This window comes from Trachypithecus francoisi, unplaced genomic scaffold (assembly GCF_009764315.1).
Source record: "Trachypithecus francoisi isolate TF-2019V2 unplaced genomic scaffold, Tfra_2.0 Lachesis_group4, whole genome shotgun sequence".
NCBI lineage: Eukaryota > Metazoa > Chordata > Mammalia > Primates > Cercopithecidae > Trachypithecus > Trachypithecus francoisi.
Genome location: NW_022681469.1, coordinates 17,957,466 through 17,981,145, shown reverse-complemented (window position 1 = coordinate 17,981,145; position 23,680 = coordinate 17,957,466). Strand labels below are relative to the sequence as shown.

General features: G+C 38.7%; 2 protein-coding genes and 1 non-coding gene across 7 annotated transcripts in view; 1 reads left to right on the top strand and 2 right to left on the bottom strand.

The window, feature by feature from the left end:
• Window positions 1-23,680, bottom strand: part of BRAF (B-Raf proto-oncogene, serine/threonine kinase) — a 197,250-nt gene that overhangs the window by 136,885 nt on the left and 36,685 nt on the right. The window lies entirely within an intron of this gene.
• On the bottom strand, window positions 3,154-3,592 carry LOC117073339 (60S ribosomal protein L39-like; the record flags this gene model as incomplete). Its single annotated transcript, XM_033194149.1, has 1 exon — window positions 3,154-3,592. A coding segment is annotated over one exon (246 nt), but the record flags the coding sequence as incomplete, so codon positions are not given.
• On the top strand, window positions 17,246-17,352 carry LOC117073952. Its single transcript, XR_004433480.1, has one exon. It is a non-coding gene; the product is annotated as a U6 spliceosomal RNA (small nuclear RNA).

Sequence of the window (23,680 nt, the reverse complement as noted above, 5' to 3'; positions counted from 1 at the left end):
AAAAATAGAGATTGTGAGCAGGATGGGGGTGGGTGGCTATTCATTTTGTAGTATGGTAAAACTTGAAGGTCTCATTGATAAGATGATACATGAACAGAGTTAGGAAGGAAGTGAAACAAGTTCAGCACGTAGGTATGTAAGAGAAAACTAGTTCAAACAGAAGGGAAATAAATGCAAAAAGCACTAAGGTAGAAGCACAATTGGTATATGCAACAGACATCGCATTAATGACCCCCAATTAATGGCTTCTCTGTAGGCACATCTTTTACCCGTAACGCTGCAATCCCCTTTCCACTCTGACCCTGGGCTTCTCCTTGTTCTTGTGACATCTTGCAATGCAGTATTAGCAAACATGACCCAAAGAGAGTCTTAAAATGCAAGTATGCAAGTCTTGTCCTCCCGTACAATTGAACTTGCTCACTCTCTCACCTGTGCCTTTCTATCAGAACACGCCTGGACTAGTCTACTAGAACCAAGTTGTACACTCAAGACCGTCCTAGACTAGCCATCTACCTAAAACCACCACTGGTCACAGACACGAATGAGCACAGCCAAAGTTAGCACAGCGCAGAATAGAGCATGCTCACTGACCCAAGCAGTGGTTGTTTTAAGCACTATGCTTTGGAGTGGCTTTTATACAAAAGAAAATTAATACATTCTGTTAGAGAAACAGTAGTCCACAACAGGAGAAGACACAATAACTCGTGAATGTTCATAACAGCATTATTCACAATAGCCAAAAAGTTAAAACAGTCCAAACACTCATCAGCTGATGAATAAATTAAATGTCGCCTATCCATTCAGTGGAATTTTATTTGGTAATAAAAAGAAACAAAATGCTGATACATTCTATAACATGACCAAACCTTGGAAACATCACACTAAGTAAAAGAAGCAGTCACAGAAGACCACACAGTGTATGATTCCATGTATATAAAATGGTCCAGAATAGAAAAATCCACAGAGACAGAAATGAGATTGTCTAGAAATGGGGGGAATATAAGGACTGGGGGAGAATGGCTATGGGTGTGGGGTTTCTTTTAGGGCTAATGAAAACATTCTAAAATTAAATTTAGTAATGGTTGTTGTGCACACTGAATACACTAAAACTGCTGCACTGTACACTTTATATGAGTGATTTCTATGGTAGGTGAACTCAATCTCAATGAAGTTACTTTTGAAAAAAAGGAAACAATATGATCAATTATATTTTTAAAGTATTACTCTGGCTGCTATACTTGGCTATACTAGTGTAAATGCCAAGAAACTAGATGGGAAATGATGGCCAAGTGAAAGACGATGGTGTCTTTTATCAGCCTAATAGTGGAAGAGATGGTAAGATGTGTCAGATGCTAAATATATTATAAAGGTACAGTCAGTAGGATTTGCTGGTAAACTGATGTGAGGTATCATAAAAGGGAGTCATCCTTGACTCTACAGTTTATAACCTAAGTCAAAGAATGTAAGAGCCAAAAATCAAAAAGAATGAAGAAGGATCATTGAGGTTGAGAGGACAAGGCACAGGATGCAGAATTTAAAAATTATATTTTAAATATCCTGGGAGGTGGATTAAACAATCAGAGTGGAAATGTAAAACAGGAGCTGGATATACAAATCTGGAATCAAGTAAAAGATGTGGCTGAAGATAAAAGTTTGGAAGTTGACAGAAATAACATGTCTTTCACATGTTCTTTTTTTTTTTTTTGAGACGGAGTCTCGCTGTGTCGCCCAGGCTGGAGTGCAGTGGCCGGATCTCAGCTCACTGCAAGCTCCGCCTCCCGGGTTCACGCCATTCTCCTGCCTCAGCCTCCCGAGTAGCTGGGACTACAGGCACCCGCCACCTCGCCCGGCTAGTTTTTTGTATTTTTTAGTAGAGACAGGGATTCACTGTGTTAGCCAGGATGGTCTCGATCTCCTGACCTCGTGATCCGCCCGTCTCGGTCTCCCAAAGTGCTGGGATTACAGGCTTGAGCCACCGTGCCCGGCCCTCTTTCACATGTTCTAAGAGACACTTTTCCCCCCATCCTGTTCTTAACATCTTTGAATTCAGACTCTACCATACAATTGAGGACATCTTAAAAAATCACTGTTTTCTGGCTAGGCGCGGTGACTCATGCCTGCAATCCCATCACTTTGGGAGGCCAAGGCAGGCAGATCACTTGAGATCAGGAGTTCGAGACCTACCTGGCCAACATGGCAAATCCTATCTCTATTAAAAATACAAAAATTAGTCAGGCATGGTGGCGGGCGCCTGTAATTCCAGCTACTTAGGAGGCTGAGGCATGAGAATCGCTTATACTTGGAAGACAGAGGTTGCAGTGAGCCGAAATCATGCCACTGCACTCCAGTCTGGGCAGCAGAGTGAGACTCTGTCTCAAACAAAAAAAAGAAAGAAAAAAGAAAAAAAAACAATCGTTGTTGTCCAGATGGCAGGGATGATATACACAGTAGTTGTCTTAGTTGTCTGCACATGTACAACTTAATCAAGGCTATTCATGCTGTTGCCATTCAACTAAGTTATCTGCATTATTGGTATTACAAATGTTGGAATTAACTGCCACTTTAAAATACCTTCGGAAAGATTACAAAATGATTCTGCACTAAAACAAAATTCAAGTATACATAATAAAGTTATTAAGTATATAAATAAAAGAGAAAGTCATGACTTTTAACACAAGGAAGTAACTTTCATATATAAATAAAAGAGAAAGTCATGACTTTTAACACAAGGAAGTAACATTTCATTGAAACTTGGTATATTTGATAGATCCCATTTAAACAGGGTCAACCAAAAAAGAAAAGAAAGAAAGAGGATAAAAGAGGACAAGGGGGAAGGGAATGAAAGAGTAATCATCATTGCATGTAAATCACATCTGAACATGGAAGGTAGTGGTGAACATGTGAATAGAGAGAAAAGAGAAATAATCAAAGGCTTTTTTCTTGTCATGAGAGTGCAGGAGAAAATACAAGGTGCAGAGCACTTAGATGACATTCCCTAACAGAAATTACAAACCTGTCACAGGGGAAACATATGATAGTGATGGAGAACTTCAGCTACTCTGACATGTGTTGAAAGTCTTACTCTGATTATTTTTATGAAAAAAAGTTAATAATTCCTTACATGTAAGATATACACACTTATTTTAGATTGACTTTTTTTTTTTTTTTGAAATGAAAGGCCTCACATATTTATTACTGAACCCAGCCAACCAACGCATTCATAATAGATTCAGAGAGGAAAATACGTCGAACTCTCCAGAGAGTGGTGACATTTTCGGTTTGATATGGTAATGTGATCGTGACCTTCAGACAGCACAAATATATGTGCCATCTCATGTGCAATTCCTTATAGACCCAGCTTGGTTCTTCTCCAATGTCTCCTTTTGGAGTTGTACCTTATTTTATTTCCAGTTTTCATCCAAATCCACTGGGGAATGGGACGATTTTGCTTTTGTTTCTTGGCCAGGAATCGCTTAATCCTGAAAGTCTTGTGAGAAGACACGGCGAGAAGTGGAGGCAAGAACACACCACGATGGCAGAGAAAGGAAAAGAGACTAGATTGACTTTTAAAAGAGAAATTCAAAAATAGAAACAGATTTCAAAAATATTTTTAAAACATTTCAAAATTAAATGCTAAAACTTTAAAGGAAAAACGCCAATTCCATACTTAACTTATTATTATTAGTTTAGACTATTTACAATAGTTCTTATCTTTTCATAACAGTAAAATGCCCTACCTGCAGAGTAACACACGGCATTCAGGTTCTAGGTAATCTTAGTACTTCAAGTCTTTGCAGGTAGCTCTCTTTACTTCCAAGTCTCTAGTTATATCGCCCTTAAGACAGGTTAACCAGAAAAAAAAAAAGCCTTAGTCTATCTTCCAACTAGTCTACTGTCAGTTTTTGGTTTCCTGAACACTAAAGCAAAAGAGGAAACAGAACCACAAAGAGCATTTCTAAGCTTCATTGTGAACCTATATGACTATCACTCCCTAGGCAGTAATTCTGGCTCACTTTTCTTCAAGAACTTTTTTTCTTTTACTTCTCTTAACAAGAGACATCACAAATCAAAACCACTGCCTTTTCTTACTTAAAAAAAAAAAAAAAAGACTTTTAACAAATTTGGTTTACATGCAAATCACATGTTCAAGAGTAACTCAGTCTGGGCGGGCGCGGTGGCTCACGCCTGTAATTCCAACACTTTGGGAGGCTGAGGTGGGCAGATCACAAGGTCAGGAGATCGAGACTATCCTGGCTAACATGGTGAAATCCCGTCTCTACTAAAAATACCAGAAAAAAAAAAAAATTGGCAGGCACGGTGATACACGCCTGTAGTCCCAGGTACTCGGGAGGCTGACGCGGGAGAATGGCGTGAACCCTGGAAGCGGAGCGTGCAGCGAGCCAAGATCGTGCCACTACTCCAGCCTGAGGGACAGAGCGAGACTCCGTCTCACATACAAAAAAATAAAAATAAAAGAGTAACTCAGTCTTTGCCCCCAAATATTTGTATCTGGTCTAAACCTGGTGGAAAAGGGTAATCAGTTTACAGGGATTTCTGTCTGGACACTATGGCCAGAGACAGAATTATAGTAAATTCTGGCGACCACAGGGACACAGGCTACACACATACACAAATTGAGAAGAGGTACTCATATTCTCTAAAGCGAGGACTGCCTAGGCTCACTTAGTAGAACTAGAAATTAATGGATTTTTATATTCAATATTAACTTTCTCCAGAAGAAACTCACTTAGGTATTGAGGAAACCTACTCTAACTTCCAATATTGATAATTTTTAACCTTTATTAACCTTTAGACACCTAAAAAAAACCAAGAGCATAAAAAACAGACATATAATTGAATAAGGAGATAAACTAAGGCATCAGAATTATTCTGAAGCCAAAAAGTATAAGGATTCTTAAATTGCAGAGCTGTGCTGTCCAATCTAGTAGTCACTAGACATGTATGGCTATTTAATTTTATAGAAACTAACATTAAATAAAATATAAAATTTAGTTTCTCTGTCTCATAGGCCATATTCCCAGCCACATGCAGCTACTGGCTAATATACTGAAGAGCACAGAAAATTATATTGTATCTAGTCCTATTATGGATGAGCTGCACTCATTAAACAAAACAAAAATAATAAATTGCACAGAGGTCAGGCACGGTGGCTCATGCCTGTAATCCTAGCACTTTGGGAGGCTGCGGAGGGTGGATCACTTGAGGTCAGGAGTTCGAGACTAGCCTGAACAGCATGGCGAATCCCGTCTCTACTAAAAGTACAAAATTAGCCGGTCGTGGTGGCACATGCCGGTAGTCCCAGCTACTTGGGAGGCTGAAGCAGGAGAATCATTTGAACCTGGAAGGCAGAGGCTGCAGTGAGCCGAGATCACACCACTGCACTCCAGCCTGGGTAACAAGAGTGAAACTCCATCTCAAAATAAATAAATTGCACAGAACAAGCTTGAAATTTAAAATCTTTATTGAAATAAACCTATAAGAGGAGTTAACTAGCAAAATGCTCAAAGCTAAAGTCCAAATGGTGCTTTAACAAAAAGTAAAAAAGAAATTAAAAATATGAAGTAAAATGAAAGCTAAAATTATGAGAGTAAAGTTAATATCACAGAATACAGATTAAATTATCCTACATACATCTAAGAGAAATTTTATGAGAATTAAAAAAAAGAAGAAATAACAAATAAAATTTAAGAATTTCTCCTTGAGCCAAAAGGCAAATAAGAGTCTTCAGAACCAAAGTTCCTTTTTCAACAAAGAAAGAATAAGAGCTGGGCATGGTGGCTTAGGCCTATAAGCCCAGCACTTTGGGAGGTTGAGGCGGGAGGACTGCTTGCGCTCAGGAGCTTGAGACCAACCTGGGCAACATAGCGAGACTTCATCTCTACCAAAAAAAAAAAAAAAAAATTAGCCAGGTATGGTGGCATGTGTCTGTAGTCCCAGCTATTCAGGAGGCCAAAGAGGGAGAATCACTTGAGCCCAGGAAGTGGAGGCTGCAGTGAGCCATGATTGTACTACTGCACTCCAGCCTGGGTGCTTGGAGAGATATAAAATTAAACAAATCTTGGTAAATTCAACTCAAAAGGAAACAAGAAAGTACTAATAAAATTCTAAGGAATAAAAAACAAGAATCAGATTGTTGTATACTAGAAAATAAGGGAACAGTATCTTCAAAATTCTAAGATATATATAAAAAATCGTATCAACACTACTACTTCTGGCATGATGAAATGAGTACATTGATAAATCCTCTCCCCCAAAAGCAACTATAAAGCTGAACAAAACCGTCAAAACAACCATTTCAGTGCTCTGGAATTCAGCCAAAGGCTGAATCTGAGTAAGAACATCACAGTCTGTGGCTTTTTCTTTCTTTTTTTTTGGAGATGGAGTTCTGCTCTTGTCGACCAGGCTGGAGTGCAATGGTACGATCTCAGCTAACTGCAACCTCCGCCTCCCAGGTTCCAGCGACTCTCCTGTCTCAGCCTCCCAGGTAGCTGGGATTACAGGCATGCGCCACCATGCCTGGCTAATTTTTGTATCTGTAGTACAGACAGGGTTTCATCATGTTGGCCAGGCTGGTCTCGAACTCTCGACCTCAGGTGATCCACCCACCTTGGACTCTGAAAATGTTGAAATAAGAGGTGTGAGCCACCATGCCCAGCCATCTGTGGCATTCTTGCTTGAGGCTGCTGCCATCCCTTCTTCTGATGACTGGCCAATCTCTCCCTCTGTTGCTATGTGTTCAGCTAGAGACTGTGTGTGTGAAGGTGTTGTCAATAGATTTGGAGTACTGTGAATTTAAGTGATAACCTCCACTGCAAGTTGGGGGCTTCATGCACTTTCTACACGCCACTGGTTGAATGGACACTGCAAGTATGTGCTACAAAGTCTGGACAGGGCCCACAACTGCACACATCCTTGACTGACTGAGCCTCTGCATGTTCATGCACACAGGAGACACAAAGGAGCCTGAAGGAAAACAAAAGCCAGGTCAGGCAACATGGTGGCCTGAAGTTTGAATATGCTCCCTGATACACAGATAGACACACAAAGAACAGAAACCTTACTGGCCTTGAAATATTTAAACAAAACCTCTGACACATCTTTAGCTTGACATTAAGCTATGGAAAGACAGAAGCAACCCCTAGGAAGCCAAGAATAAAACTAAAAACAAGGGGAAAAAAAACCAAACAAATTGGGCAGATATATTAGTAGTCACACATTATGGGGGGTGGGAACACACTTCAAAGATGTAGTCCAACTATAAAACTTGGAGAGAACACACAGAGCAGCTAATCGAGAACGCTGGAAGTAAATAGCAGTAGACAGATTGGGATAGAGGACAAGAATCTGAATCATTACAAAATCATCAGTTAGTTTACTTTTTTTTTTTTGAGACGGAGTCTTGCTCTGTCGCCAGGCTGCAGTGCAGTGGCATGATCTCGACTCACTGCAACCTCCAACTCCCTGGTTCAAGCGATTCTCCTGCCTTAGCCTCCTGGGTAGCTGGGATTACAGGCACGTGCCACCATGCCCAGCTAATTTTTGTATTTTCGGTACAGACGGGGTTTCACCATGTTAGCCAGGATGGCCTCGATCTCCTGACCTTGTGATCTGCCCACCTTGGCCTCCCGAAGTGCTGGGATCACAGGCGTGAGCCACTGCGACTGGCCTAAAAAAAGTTCACTTTTTAAAAGAAAAGAAGTAAAAAAAAAAAAAAAAAAGGCAAGGAAAAAAATTTTTTTAATTTATTTTTTAAAAGAAATTCTAGTATCTCTCAGCCAACCCAGAAGGGGGCACTGGGGTAGAGAGAGCTCTGGGGGAAGCTCGCCAGTTCTAGCTCAAAGAAAAAAAAAGAAATAACATTCAAAGATAGTGTCTCAGTTTTTTCCCTTCACTTTTCTCACCCTAACCCTCAAGTAACCCTATGGTGGCAGCAGCAACAATAGCATCTTCAAAAGAGCCAACATTCTGAGAGCGGGGAGAGAACCAGGGTCTCCACTTGATGTAGCTGTGGGGATTAAAATAAAATGAACAGAACCAAGGTGATATGGTTTGAATCTAGGTCCCCACCCAAATCTCATGTTCAAATGTAATCCCCGATATTGGAGGTGGGGCCTGGTGGGAGATAATTGGATCGTGGAAGTGGTTTCTCATGGCTTAACACCATCCCCCTTAGTGCTGTCATTGTGATAGTGAGTTTTTATAAGATCTGGTCATTTAAAAGTATGTGGTACCCTTCCCATCTCTTGCTTCTGCTCCAGCCATGAGAGATATGCCTGCTTCCCCTTTACACCTTTCACCATGGTTTTAAGTTTCCTGGGGCCTCCACAGAAGCAGAATCTGCTATGTTTCCTGTACAGTCTGTAGAACCATGAGCCAACTGAACCACTCTTTTCTTTATAAATTACCTAGTCTCAGGCATTTCTTTATAGCAATTCAAGAATAGAGTAATACATCAGGGATCTATGGGACAGTAACAAAAAGATCTCACATCTCTCTCAGTGAACTTCTAAAAGCAAATAATAGGATGATTAAAAATATCTGAAGAAATAATATCAAAAGCCTTCCCAAATCTGACAAACGACATAAAACTACAGATTCAAACAGGTCAGTGAATCCCAAAATGGATAAATACATAGAATTTCACACTCTCACACATCATAAAGTGGTGACAACGAAACACAAAAAATTACTATTATTTTTTGAGATAGCATCGTACTCTGTCACCCAGGCTGGAGTGCAAAAGTTATCTCAGCTCACTGCAACCTCTGCCTCCCGGGCTCAAGCAATTTTCCTGCCTCAGCCTCCCCAGAAGCTGGGATTACAGGTGCCTGTGACCATGCCTGGCTAAGTTTTGTACTTTTAGTACAGACAGGATTACACCATGTTGCCCAGGCTGGTCTCGAACTCCCGACCTCAGGTGATCCACCTGCCTCGGCCTTCCAAAGTGCTGGGATTACAGGTGTGAGCCACTGCGCCCAGCCTAGAAATTATCTTGAAAACAGAGAAAAACAATCCATAAAATATAGGGGAACACCACTTCAAATGACAACAGGTTTTTCAGCAGAAACCATGAAAGCCAGAAGGAAGTTACACATTTTAAAGTGCTGAAAGAGAAGAAAACTGTCAAGCTAAAATTCTATATCCAGTTAAAGTATCTTTCAGAATGATCATAAAACAAAGATATTTTCAGATAAATGGGAACTAAGAGAATTTGCTACCAGCAGACCTGTTCTAAAAGAATTGCTAAAAGAAATTCCTCACACAGAAGGGAAATGATACCAGAAGGAAACCAGGAAGAGTAGGTTGAGAAGTAAGGAAAATGGTAAACATGCAGACAAAAATACACTAACCCTCTCCTCTTAGTTTCCTTTAATATGTTTAATGGTTGAAAGTAAAAACAACAGCACTGCCCAATGAAGCTTTCAATTAATGGAAATGTAACATACAGCTAACAATAAGAGAAAAGGAGGAGACTGGATAAAGAGACCCAGTAGTTTTAACATTTCTTTAAGTGGACCATAATCCACTTAAAATAAATGAATTTATTTTAAAGCAGGTGGCGAAAATGTTAAGTTTTTATAATGTAATCTCTGGATTGATCACTAAAACTATATGGAGAGTTAAGAATTTTTAAGCCACAATAGGTAAATTAAAACAGAACGGCTAAAAATTGTTCAAACAATCTAAAAGAATGCAGGAAAGACAGAGTAATGGAAAACAGAAGCAGCTAACAGAAAACAAATTACTAAACTGGTAAACTCAAATCTAAACATACCCAAATTACATTAAATGTAAACAGTCTATAGATACAAATTAAAAGACAAGACTGTTAGAATGAATTTTAAAAATGACCCAACCATATGTAATCTACGAGTAATTCACTTCAAATATAATTCACATAATACAAAGCATAACTAATGTATATGCACCTAATAATGGAGCTTCAAAGAACATGAAATAAAAACTTACAGAACATTACAAATACGAAAACAAATTCTTAATTATATTTGATGACTTCAGCACTCCTTTAATAGAACTAGCAGACAGAAAATTAGTCATATAGAAGAAATGAACATCATCAACTCACCTGATCTGATTGATATTTATATAACATTCTACTTAACAGCTGAATACATGTTCTTGTCAAACGCACATGGAACACTCACCAAAACAGACCATATTCTTGAATCATAAGACAAACTTTCACAAGCTTAAAAAAAAACACAAACGTTTGTTCTCTGACCATAATAGAATTAAACTAGAAATAGAAAGCTAATAGGAAAATCTCTAAACCCTTGGAAATTAAACAGCACATTTCTAAATAATCTTTGGGTCAAATGGAAGCCCCAAACTACATACTAACATTCCTCATAATCATTAGCAAAATATTAGCATATTGAATCCAGCAATTATAAAAGGCATAATAAACATGACAATAAGGTTAATTCCAGGATAACAAGGCTAGTTCAATATTTAACTGAATGAAAATACAACATACTATATCTGTGGGATGCAACTACAGTAGTGCTACAGTGAACTAATATCATTAAGCTTATGCCATTATTATTTTTTTTGTTGTTTTGTTTTTTTAAGAGATGGGGGGGGTCTTGCATGTTGCACAGTCTAGTTTCAAACTCCTAGGCTCAAATGATGCTACCACCTCAGCCTCCCAAATAGCTGGAATTACAGGCATGTGCCACCAAGCCCTGCTCTTAAATTGATATTGTTATATCAGCAAAGAAAAACAGTTGCAAATCTATCTTAAGAAACATGAAGAATAAAAAATAAACCCAAAGAAAGCAACACAAAAATAATAAAAAGCAGAAATTCATGAGATTGAAAACAGAAAAAAAATGAAAACAAAAGCTTGTTTGTTGAATAGACCAATACAATGTATACATCTCTAGCAAAACTGACAAACAAAAAGGGAAGACACAAATTAACAATATCAGTAATAAAAAAAGAATGAAATACAGACTCCCCTACACACAGACATTTAAAGATTAATACTATGAAAAACTCTACATAAATTCAAAATGTTAGAAAAAAATGAACCAATTCCTCAAAAACCAAAGAAAAACAAAACTCTCACAAGATAAAACAGATAATCTGAATGATCTTGTAACTATTAAGGAAATTAAACTCATAGTTAAAAACCTTTCTAAAAATAAATCTCTAGTGGCAAGTTCTATCAAATATTTAAAGAAGATACAAGACTACCTCTATAAAATGTCTTCCATGAAAAAGAAAAGGAGTAAATAATTTCCAACTCACTTTATGATGCCAGCATCACCTTTACACTAATATGAAAGATTGTACCAAAAAAAATTATACACAATATCCCTCTTGAATAGATACAAGATCAAAAAAGAAATCACAAGAGAAATTAGAAAATACTTTTAGACAAATGAAAACAAAAAACACACATATCAAAACTGATGGAATACAGCAAAAGCAATGCTCAGAGGACAATTTGTAGCTAGAAAAGTCCACCTCTACCTCACATCATGTTTCAAAAGCCCTCAAAATGAATACATGACATAGGAGCTAAAATAATAAAACTCCTAGAAGAAAACATAGGGGTAAATCTTAATGACCTTGGATTTAGCAGTAGATTCTTAGATATGACACCAAAAGTATGAGCAACAACAACAAAAAAAATGGCAAATTGTACTTCAATAAAATTAAAACCTTTTGTGCAATGAATATTCTCAAGAAAGTGAAAAAAAACCTACAGAATGCAAGAAAATAGCTGCAAGTCATGGATTTAATTAGGATCCATATCCAAAATACATAAATGGATCTCAAGGAGGTAAACAGTAGTGTAGTGGTTATCAGAGTCTGGGAAGAAAAGGAGGGAGAAGGGGATAAAGGGAAGTTGGTTAATGGGTATAAACATACAATTGGATAGAAGGAATAAGTTCTAGTATTTGATATAGTAGGGACATTATAGTTAACAATTTATTGTATATTTCAAAATAGCTAGAAAAGAAGAACTGCAATGTCCCCAGCACAAAGATAAATGTTTAAGGTGACGGGTATCCCAATCACCTTGACTTCAGCATCACGCACTGTATACCTATATGAAAATATCACACGTACCCCAGAAATACGTAAAACCATACATATCCATTTTTTTTCCCTTTGAGATGGAGTCTTGCTCTGTCGCCCAGGCTGGAGAGCAGTGGCGCGATCTCAGCTCACTGTAACCTCCGCCTCCCGGGTTCAAGCGATTTTCCTGCCTTAGCATCCCGAGCAGCTGGGATTACAGGCATGCGCCACTAAGTCCAACTAATTTTTTTGTATTTTTAGTAGAGACGCAGTTTCACCATGTTGGTCAGGCTAGTCTCAAACTCTTGACCTCAAGTGATCCGCCTGCCTCGGCCTCCCAAAGAGCCAGGATTACAGGCGTGAAATACCACGCCTGGCCAAAAAAAAATTTTTTTTTTTTTTTTTGAGACAGGGACTTGCTCTGTTGTCTCAGCCTCCCGAGTAGCTGCTACTACAGGCATGCGCCACCACACCCAGCTAATTTTTGTATTCTTAGTAGAGATGGGGCTTCACCATGTTGGCCAGGATGGTCTTGATCTCTTGACCTTGTGATCTGCCTCCCTCAGCCTCCCCAAAGTGCTGGGATTACAGATGTGAGCCACTGCATCCGGCCCACAATTTTTAAATTAACAACAAAAAAGTGTAGACTATAATGTAGTCTAGTAATGTCCAATAGCATTATTCTAAAAAAAGAAAGTACATATCTTCATTTTAAAACAGTGTTAAAAACCACTAACAATTACCTGGGCCTTCAGTGAGTCATCATCTTTGTGTTGGTGGAGGATCTTGCCTCAGTGTCGATGGCTGCTGCCTGATCAAGTCAGTGGTTGCTAAAGGTTAGGGTGACTGTGGCAATTTCTTTCTTTTTTTTTTTTAAGATGGGAGTCTCGCTCTGTCTCCCAGGCTGGAAGTGCAGTTGTGCAATTTTGGCTCACTGCAATCTCTGCCTCCTGGGTTCAAGCAATTCTCCTGCCTCTGCCTCCCGAGTAGCTGGGATTACAGGTGCCTGCCACGCCTGGCTAATTTTTGTATTTTTAGTAGAGACGGGGTTTCACCAGATTGGTCAGGCTGGTGTTGAACTCCTGACCTCAGGTGATCTGCCTGCCTTGGCCTCCCAAAGTGCTGGGATTACAGGCGTGAGCCACCACGCCCGACCAGCAATTTCTCAAAACAAGACAACAATGAAGTCTGCTGTGCCGATTGACTTCTTTTCACAAAAGATTTATCTGAACCAGGCAATATGGTCTGATAGCATCTGAACCACAGTAGAACTACTTTCAATTGGAGTCAGTCCTCTCAACTGTGCTATTGCTTCATCAACTAATTTTATGTAAAATTCTATATATTTTGCTGTCATTTTATCAGTGTTCACAGCATCTTCAGCAGAAGTAAATCCCATCTCAAAAAATCACTTTCTTTGTTCATCTGTAAGAAGCAACTTCTCATTTGTTCAAGTTTTACCATGACATTGTAGCAATTCGGTCACATCTCTAGGCTCCACTTCTAATTCTAGTTATTTTGCTATTTCTACCACACCTGTAATTCCTTCCTCCACTGAAGTTTTGAACCCCTCAAAGTCATCCACAAGCATTAGAATCAACGTCTTCCAAACTCCTATTAATGGTGCTATTTTGACCTCCTCTCATGAATCACAAACATTCTTAATGGCATCTAGAAAGGTGAATAATTTGCAGAAGGTTTTCAATTAATGTTACCCAGATGCATCAGAGGAATAACTATCTATGGTAGCTATAGCCTAATGAAAGATACTTCTTAAATAAGAAGAATTGAAAGTCAAAATTATTCCTTGATCCATGGGCTGCAGAATGAATGTTGTATTAGTGGTTGGGAAAAACATTAGTAAGGCAAGAGGATCATTTGAGACCAGGAGTTTGTGAAACTAGCCTGGGAAACATAGTCAGACCCCGTCTCTATCTTAAAAAAAAAAAAAAAAAATTAGCTGAGCATTGTGGTGTGTGCCTGTAGTCCCACCTACTCAGGAAGCTGAGGCAGGAGGATTACTAGAGCTCAGGGGTTCAAGGGTGCAGACAGCTATGATCACACCACTGCACACCAGCCTGGGCAACAAACAGAGTGAGACCCTGTCTCAAAACAAAAAAAGCACACACACATAGAAAACAAAAGAGAACATTAATCTTCCTTGTACATCATCAGAGTGTACCTGGGTGACCAGGTACATTGTCAATGAGTAGTAATATGTTGGAAGGGATCTTTTTTTCTTCTGAGCAGTGGGTCTCAACAGTGGGCTTAAAATAATCAGTAAATCATGCTGTAAAAGAATGTGCTGTCATCCACGCTTCATTGTTTCACTTACAGAGCACAAACAGAGTAAATTTTGCAGAATTCCAAAGGGCCCTAGGATTTTTGGAATGATAAATGAGCACTGACTTCAACTTAAAGTCACCAGCTGCATTAGCCTCTAATAATAGAGTCAGCCTGTCCTTTGAAGCTTTAAAGCCAGTCATTGACTTAAGGGAATGTTGTGGCTGGTTTGATCTTCTATCCAGATCACTAAAACTTTCTCCATATCAGCAATTAGGCTGTTCTGCTTGCTTGCTTTTTTTAAATTAACAGAGACGAGGTCTCACTATGATGGCCAGGCTGGTCTCGAACTCCTAGCTTCAAGTGATCCTCCCACCTTGGCCTCTTAAAGTGCTGGGATTACAGGCGTGAGCATGTTTTGCTTTCTTATCATTCATGTATTCACTGGAGTAGCACTTGTAGTTTCCTTGCAAAACTCTGCCTTTACATTTACAACCTGGCTGTTTGGCACAAAAGGCATAGCTTTTTATGCCTTCTTCACTAAGCTTAATCATTTCTAACTTTTGATTTCAAGAGACATGTGACTCTTGGTTTCACTTGAATACTTAGAGGCCATTGTAGGGTTATTAATTGGCCTAACTTCAACATTGTTGTGTCTCAGGGCATGGGGAGGCTGGAGAAGAGTTGGGGAAACAGCCAGTCAGTGGAGCACTGAGAACACACACAACATTTACTGATTAAGTTCACTGCCTTACATGGGTGTGGTTTGTGGCACCCCAAAACAATTACAATAGTATCATGGAAGATCACAGAACCCCAAAACGTATAAAATTTGAAATATTTCAAGAATTACTAAAAGGTGACACAGAGACACAAAGTGAGCATGTGCTGTTGGAAAAATGATGCTAACAGACTTCCTTGACGTGGGGTTGCCACCAATCTTCAATTTGTTAAAAACAAACAAACAAAAAACACATTATCTCTACAGTGCAATAAAATGAAACATAATAAAACAAAGTATGCCTATTATTCTACATATAATTCCTGCAATGCTTTACGGTTGTTATACAAAGAAAAAAAATGCCTACAATCCTCTCTATTGGGTGGCAAAAACCAAAATTACTTTTGCACCAACCTAATATTTAAAATGAAAGCAAGTTATAGGTCCAAACCTGTGAGTAGCTTTAGGCAACTTTGAGATCTCAAATGAGAAATAATTATTATTTCTTTATCAAAGTATCTTTTTTTTTTTGAGATGGAGTCTTGTTCTGTCACCCAGGCTAGAGGGCAGAGGTGTGATCTCGGCTCACTGCAACCTCTGCCTCCCAGGGGTTCAAGCAATTCTCCTGTCTCAGTCGCCCGAGTAGTTGGGACTATAGGCGCATGTCACCACGCCCAGCTAATTTTTGTATTTTTAGTAGAGACTGGGTTTCACCATGTTGGTTAGGCTGGTCTCGAACTCCAGACCTTAGGTGATCTACCTGCCTCGGCCTCCCAAAGTGCTGGGATTACAGGCATAAGCCACAGCACCTGGCCCTAAGTATATGTCTTAAAAAAGGACCTATCTTTGGCCGGGTGCAGTGACTCATGCTTGTAATCCCAGCACTTTGGGAGTCCGAGGCGGGTGGATCACCTGAGGTCAGGAGTTCAAGACCAACCTGCCCAACATGGAGAAACCCTGTCTCTACTAAAAATACAAAATTAGCCGGGCATGGTGGTGCATGCCTGTAATCCCAGCTACTCAGGAGGCTGAGGCAGGAGAATTGCTTGAACCCAGGAGGCGAAGGCTGCAGTGAGCCGAGATTGCACCACTGCTCTCCAACTAGGAAACAAGAGCAAAACTCCATCTCAAAAAAAAAAAAAAAAAAGACCTATCTTCTTCAAAAAAAGAGTATCAAAAGGATAATTTTCCTATGGCTTTCTGCTATGAATACCAAAGCAGTCAGTTGATCTTCTTATCTCTTGGCAAATATTCTGCACTGGGATCTTGAGGATTCTTTCACTGGCTTACTATATTTAATATAGTTAATATTTTTCAATCTTGGAACATGGAATCACTCCCAAGATGCTCTACCTTGTCTTATCTTACTGGATCCTATTTAGTCACACCATATGACACCACATGTTCTCCCTACAGGGCAATTTTCTTTTTCCTCTATGGTACTTTTATTTATTTTTCCAGTTAGCCATGTAAGCTTTCTCAGGCTTGGCCTTTAATGTGTAGCATACATCTTTTTCAAGGCTTCTAAAAATGTGTTTTCAAGAATCTCTAGTTAATTAATATTATTCATTTAGTAAATGTGAGGCACTTTTGCAGTGCCAGACACATAAAACTCTATCCTATCCCTAAATCATCTACACTGTAACATAGAGCTACTTATTTAAAATGTTCTAAGCCCAACTTTTCTGTTCCTTTTTCTAAAGATGAATAACCATACAGCAGATCATTCTGGCTGTCTGCCTTCTGATAAACTGTTTGAATGGTGAATACGTCCTTGAATGATGATTGTTATATCCTGATTTATCCACAGACCTCTCTGCTCACTAACTGAAACTAACCCCAGTATATATGTGCTGTGTATATAAAATAAAAAGAATTACCATTTTATGGATTGTCTCTGTTCTGGTCACTTATTAATCAGGTCACATACATTAGTTCATTAAATCATTACACCACAGTAAGATAAAATGTATTCCATGTTACAGATAAATAATGGTAAGGTTTAGCAGGATAAGTAATCTTCCCAGCTTCATACCAAAGAGGAATTTGAATCAAGATCTATTTCCTACAGCAATCAGAAATAAGACGGTATTTCCAACAAAGGTTTCAACCAAACCACAAATTAAAGAAAGAACGGGCATCTACAGTAGACTTTGATAACGAAATTTGGTGCTTGCTTCAGCAGCACATATACCAAAATTGGAATAATACAGAGAAGATTAGCATGGCCCTTGCCTAAGGATGACGTGTAAATTCATGAAGCACTCCACATTTTTAAAAATTAAAAAAATTTTAAATTAAATTTTTTAAAAAAAAATCAGATACAACCAACAAACTCATTATATAAAAAGAATTGCAGTTTTTGGAAATATGGAGAAAACCACACTCCTAATTTTTAGAACATAAGTGTTTCACAGAGACATAAGATATCTTTCACTTCTCTAGAAGCCCCCAATTTAAATAAGATCCCCATTACAGGGATTCTCATTTTGGTTTCACAATCTGTGTGTGTGTGTGTGTGTGTGTGTGTGTGTGTGTATATAAACATAATTTTTTTTTTTTTTTGAGATAGGGTCTCACTCTGTAGCCCAGGCAGGAATGCAGTGCATGACCATAGCTCCCCATAATCTCAAACTCTGGGCCAGGCTCAAGTGGTTCTCTCACCTCAGCCTCCCAAGTAACCAGGACTACAGGCACACACCATCATGCCTGGCTAATTTTTACGTCTTTTGTAGAGAGAGGGTCTTGCTATGTTGGAGCCACCACACTTGGCCCTTTTATATTCCTAAAAATTATGGAGGATCCTAGAAAGCTTTTATCTATGTAGTTTATTGCTATCAGTATTTACCACATTAAAAATTATAACCAAGAAATGTTTAAAATTCACTTTAAAATGACAAGAAAACGAATTAACAAAAGTGATCTATTTTTTAATGAAAAAAATAACCACATTTTCCAAAACATCAAAAAACAATGAGAAGGCAAAGTGGCTTATTCATTTTTATTTATTTATTTATTTTGAGACACAGTCTTGCTCTTGTCACCCAGGCTGGAGTGCAATGGCACAATCTCAGCTCACTCCAACCTCCACTTCCTGAGTTTAAGCGATTCTCCTGCCTCTGAGCCTTCCGATTACAGGGAGGGATTACAGGCGGTGCCACCACATCTGGCTACTGTATTTTTGGTAGAGACAGGGTTTCATCATGTTGGCCAGGCTGGTCTTGAACTCCTGACCTCAAGTGATCTGTCCACCTCGGACTCCCAGAGTGCTGGGATTACAGGTGTGAGCTAGGTGTGAGCCACCGCGTCCAGCCCCAAAGTGGCTGTTTTTAAATTTTTTTTTTTTTTTTTGCCAATTTCTTTAATGTCTGCCTTAACAAAAGATACCTGGATTCTCCCACCTTCTGTATTCAATTTGTTGCAATATCATAAATCCTATTACTACTATATACTCACGAGAACGAAAATGAAAAGGCAAATAGTATCTTAGTAGGATTATGAAAATAATTTTGACCTCAAGGGCCTTATTAGGGTTTCAGAAACCTGCAGGCACCCTTTACTATCCCTTCATACCTCTTATTAACATTTAGTTACATATTTGTATCCAGATTTCCTTCAAGGTCTGTGTTAGAATGTAGATTCCACAAATGTGGCAATTGTGTCTATTTTTATATGTGGATATGTCCATAATGTCTACATAGAGTACCTGGCACATAATCAATTATGTAGAAATCTACTGAATAATATACTATAATGTGATATTAATAAGAACTACTATGGTTAAAAGAAGATAAATGGGCAGTATCAATCTAGAGGCAAATTTGGAAGGCTTCATTCATATTTGATCTGGATCCTAAACAATGAGTAGGGTTTTGTTAAGTGTGTGGGGGAGTAAGAGTATTCCAGCCATAGTAAACAATCATCAGTGGCATCAGGGTACAGAGCATGTTCATGATACTCACTGCAATAGTTCGGTATGGTTATAACATAGGTGAGTAAGAGTTTGGGAGAGGATAAAGATAATAAGAGTCGACTGAAAAATCTTCAACAGAGTTTGGATTTTATTTTAGAGACAAGGATCAAATGTCCTTAAACACCCATTGTTTCAGTTCCTCACACCACACTTTATTAGATGGGCTTGGATAAGTTTATTCTAAATCTTATTCTGCTCATACTTTCTCCACAGGGTAATGGTAATAGTCTATGACATAATCACTTCATGTGTTACCTTGTTTACTGTCATGACTCTAGTTAAAATTATCATCCTTTCTCTCTGACCTACTACTTAAAAAGGAATTCTAACTGGTTTCCTCACTTCTTTTGCTCTAACTCCCATTCTGGTCTCATCCATTCTGTAGTCAGAGTAGAATCTGTAAAACACATAACTGATTCACAACACTCCCCTTCCCTAAACCCTTTAATGGCTTCCCAGTCACTCAGAATAAAACCTCAACTTCTTAGTATAGAGTGCAAGATGTGAAAAGATCTCATCCCAGCCTACCTCTGGCCTCATCAGGCACTATTCACTCTATGCCATTCTCAATAAGCTCCCACAATTTCAGAAGCAGAGCAGAGCCTTCACACATGCTATTCCTTCTTCCTGGAACACTCTTTGCCTAGCACTTTCCTAAACTAAGCACGGCTTCTTCAGATAGTTTAAATCTAACTTTCTCAAAGAAGTCTTTCCTCATCACCCTCCTGCCAATCTATATTTGATCCTCATTGAGCTCTCACATCACCCCGTATTTTTTCTTTTGGCACATATCACAATTCAGAATTCGTGTGTGTGTGTGTGTATGTATGTATTTTTTAAAATAATTTGTTTAATGAACATCTGATTGCAGAGACCACATCTAAGCCCAGGACATAAGTAATTTTTAATGTAGTTTTTATTGTTATAAATGGCTTTTGTTCTGATTAGACATTATATTTCAGGATGTTTAATCTGGCAATAATGTTTATGTTAACCAACAAGCCAGAGAGGTACTGGAGGCAGGGAATCCCATTAAAAGCATGCTACAATTATAGGCAAGAAGTAATGAGAGTCTGAACTACTGCTGAGGAATACTCTCACAACAACCCTGTAAGGTAGCAAGGAGGAAGCCATGGTTTTGAGTAAATGACCATTTCAAAACAGAAAGTTTGAAAACTTTGTATAATAATTCAGCTACAAGTTGAGAAAACCAGATAAGTAAGTAGGCTGCTGAGAGAATCTGTAGTTCCAACTCCACAAGTAAATCAACACAATTCCAACACTGGTGTGGCACAAAAGAAGCCCCTACAGTCAATGTAATTATGCCTAGTGGCTAGTTAACTGAAAAGGTCAGTTAAATCAGGGAATCATGAGCAATGGTAAACACTGACCTTAAACATTTTAACTTAAAACTGTAAAATGAACATTCATTCTCTAATCTTTGATATAGGACCAACAGTCTTCCTTTAAATATGATTCACACCTAATCTGACCACAAATATTTTTTGAAATGGAGAACATCAGTTAACCTGATGACTTGGTTAGGTGGAGGTCAGTTCAGAGAGCTAAAATTCCTCTTCTCTTTTCAGTAATATGGCTGCAGTGACATAAATTGAACAGTAAGTTACAATGTGATGGCCAAACAAGTCATTTACAAAATAGGTATGCACATACACCTGAGGGCCCATAGAAAAACTCTTTGTTGGGGATATAGGTAGGCTACATTATTTAGTTAACGTGTTCATCTAGAAAATTAGAAAAAGTCAGCATTTAATATTTATTTTTTGAGATGTAGGGTTTCACTCTGTACCCAGGCTGGAGTGCAGTGGTGTGATCACAGCTCATTACAGGCTCAAACTTTTGGGCTCAAGCAATCCTCCCACCTTTGCCTCCCAAGTAGCTGGGACTACAGATACATGCCACCATGCTCGTTTCATTTTTTTTTTTTTTTTTTTTGAGACAGAATCTTGTTGTGTCACCCAGGCTAGAGTGCAGTGGCATGATCTCGGCTCACTGCAACCTCCTGGGTTCAAGCGATTCTCTTGCCTGAGCCACCCAAGTAGCTGGGACTACAAGTACATGCCACCACGCCTGGCTAATTTTTTATATTTTTAGTAGAGACAGGGTTTCACTGTGTTTAGCCAGGATGGTCTCAATCTCCTGACCTTGTGATCCGTCCACCTCGGCCTCCCAAAGTGCTGGGATGACAGGCATGAGCCACTATCTATGCCTGGCCTCGGCATTTAATATTTACATAGGCACCCTAACTTAGGGTTAGTATCAGAGATGTGACACATGTAGTCAAGAGGTCTGCTGAAGACTGGGCATTCCATACGGCAGAACACTTGACAGGGGCTCTCCTCTTGCATTTATCTCATTGTGACATACTATGACTCCCATATATTGATTTAAGTAAATGTATGGATTATGTTACCAAGTTTAAACTAAACCTTATATAATAATAAGTGACTTAAAAGAATTCCTACAAACAGACCTTAAACTTCATACTGAAGAAAACATTATTGCTGCTAGAGGGAAAAAAAATCAAACTTAACACTTACCCTACTCTAGTACAAGCTGTTTGTCATCCATAATACAGGATAAAAACAATGATCGAGCAGGCACAGTGGCTCACACCTGTAATCCCAGCACTCTGGGAGGCTGAGGCGGGCAGATCACCTGAGGTCAGGAGTTTGAGACCAGCCTGACCAACATGGAAAAACCCTGTCTCTACTAGAAGTACAAAATTAGCAGGGTGTGGTGGCGGGCACCTGTAATTCCAGCTACTCAGGGGGCTGTGGCAGGAGAATCGCTTGAACCCGGGAGGTGGAGGTTGCAGAGAGCCAAGACTGCGCCACTGCACTCTAGCCTGGGCAACAAGAGCGAAACTGTCTTTAAAAAAAAAAAAGAAAACAAAACAAAAACAAAAACAATGATCTAATCTAGTGGTTCTTAACCAGAAGCAATTTTGCCCCTCAAGACATTTGGAAATGTCTCACGGCATTTTTGATGTTTCTACTGGGGGGTACTACTGGCATCTTGTGAGCAGAGGCCAAGGAAGCTGCTAAACATCCTACAAAGCATAGTATTATTGCCCCACCCAAAATGCCACTTTTACAGTGGCCCTCCATACCTGCAAGTTCTGCATCCTAGGATTCACCCAACTGCAGATCAAAACTCCACAATCAAGAATCATATCCATTGCAAAACATCAACAGCACCAATGTTAAGAAACCCTAATCTAATAATCTCTGACAAGAAACTGGCTTTTAAAAAATTATCCAGGTTACTTAATCTCTGATAAGAAACTGGCTATTTTTTAAAAATTATTCAGTTACTTAAAATATGAATTTGTATACAGTATTATAACGAAGCTTGGCCTAATGGTATGTTATAACTGGAAACATTAGCTAAAGACCAAAACACCCTTCATAATTTTAAACTTGTATCATTTTTAGCTTAGCTTTAAAAAAATTCACTTAACAAGTTCATATTTCATAAAGTACTACCATTTTCTTCAGTGGCACACATATAGCGTAAATAAAACAGATATGTACTAGGGGTACTGTGGTCAATTTTTTTTTTTAATGATACAGCACAAAATTTTTAAGTCTGGAGACTACTGACTCAAATAACTGAAGCTAATAGATATCAGTGTATTAATGCAAGCGAGTTTATGAAAATTCTAATTTAAAATCCTAACTAAAAGAAAAAAGAAATGAAGAAGAAAAAGAACCTAGTAAAGAAATGTTTTATTTTCTAGGACTACCACAGCCCAGGGTACTAAGGAGATTCAAGACAATAATCCAAATTCAAACCATCAGTCAAAAGTCAGTGAGGATGCCAAAAGGTATAAGGAGAGCAACATGAGCTGTCAACTGTGGTTAATAATCTCATGAAAATACATGGTTGGACGTTATACGACAGGAAGCAGGGGGCTCTAATAGCATGGTAGTTAACAGCATGGACTCTAGAGTCACAATGTCTGAGTCCAAGTCCCAAATCTTCCACTCAAGCAATGTGCCCTTAGGCAAGCTGCATAACCTTTCTAAACCTATTTCCACTACAAAATGGGAATTACAGTATCTAACTCTTAAGGTTGTGGTGAAGATTTATGGTCAGGCATAGTAGTTAAGAGTACAGACTTTAAAATAAGAATTCCAGCTCTTGTCACTTAGCTTTGTAACCTTAGGCAAATTACTTAACCCCCAAGTGTCAGTTTCTTGACATATCCCTATTATCTGAATGATACAAACTTCATAGATTTGACCAGGGAATCAAATGGAATCCTCAGTGCCTGGCACAAAGTAAATAATAAACTGAAATAATAAATGAATTAAATATCCAGTTCATTATTTTTAATCATAAAATTAAGTGGCACATTATTACTATAAAACTTTTTTGGGGATAATCTCTGTAGTTCTACAATGACTATCTTTTAAACACCTAATGATAGATATTCTTCTGTCAGCCAATAAATATTTACCAAATCTCTACTATGTGCTCAGGTTCATACTGAGAGTTGAGGATACAGTGGTGAGCAAGACTGACACATTCCTATAGCCCTCAGAGAACTCACATACTCCATTTTTTTTTCTAAGCTAAAAATCCCTACTTCTTTCACTGTTCTT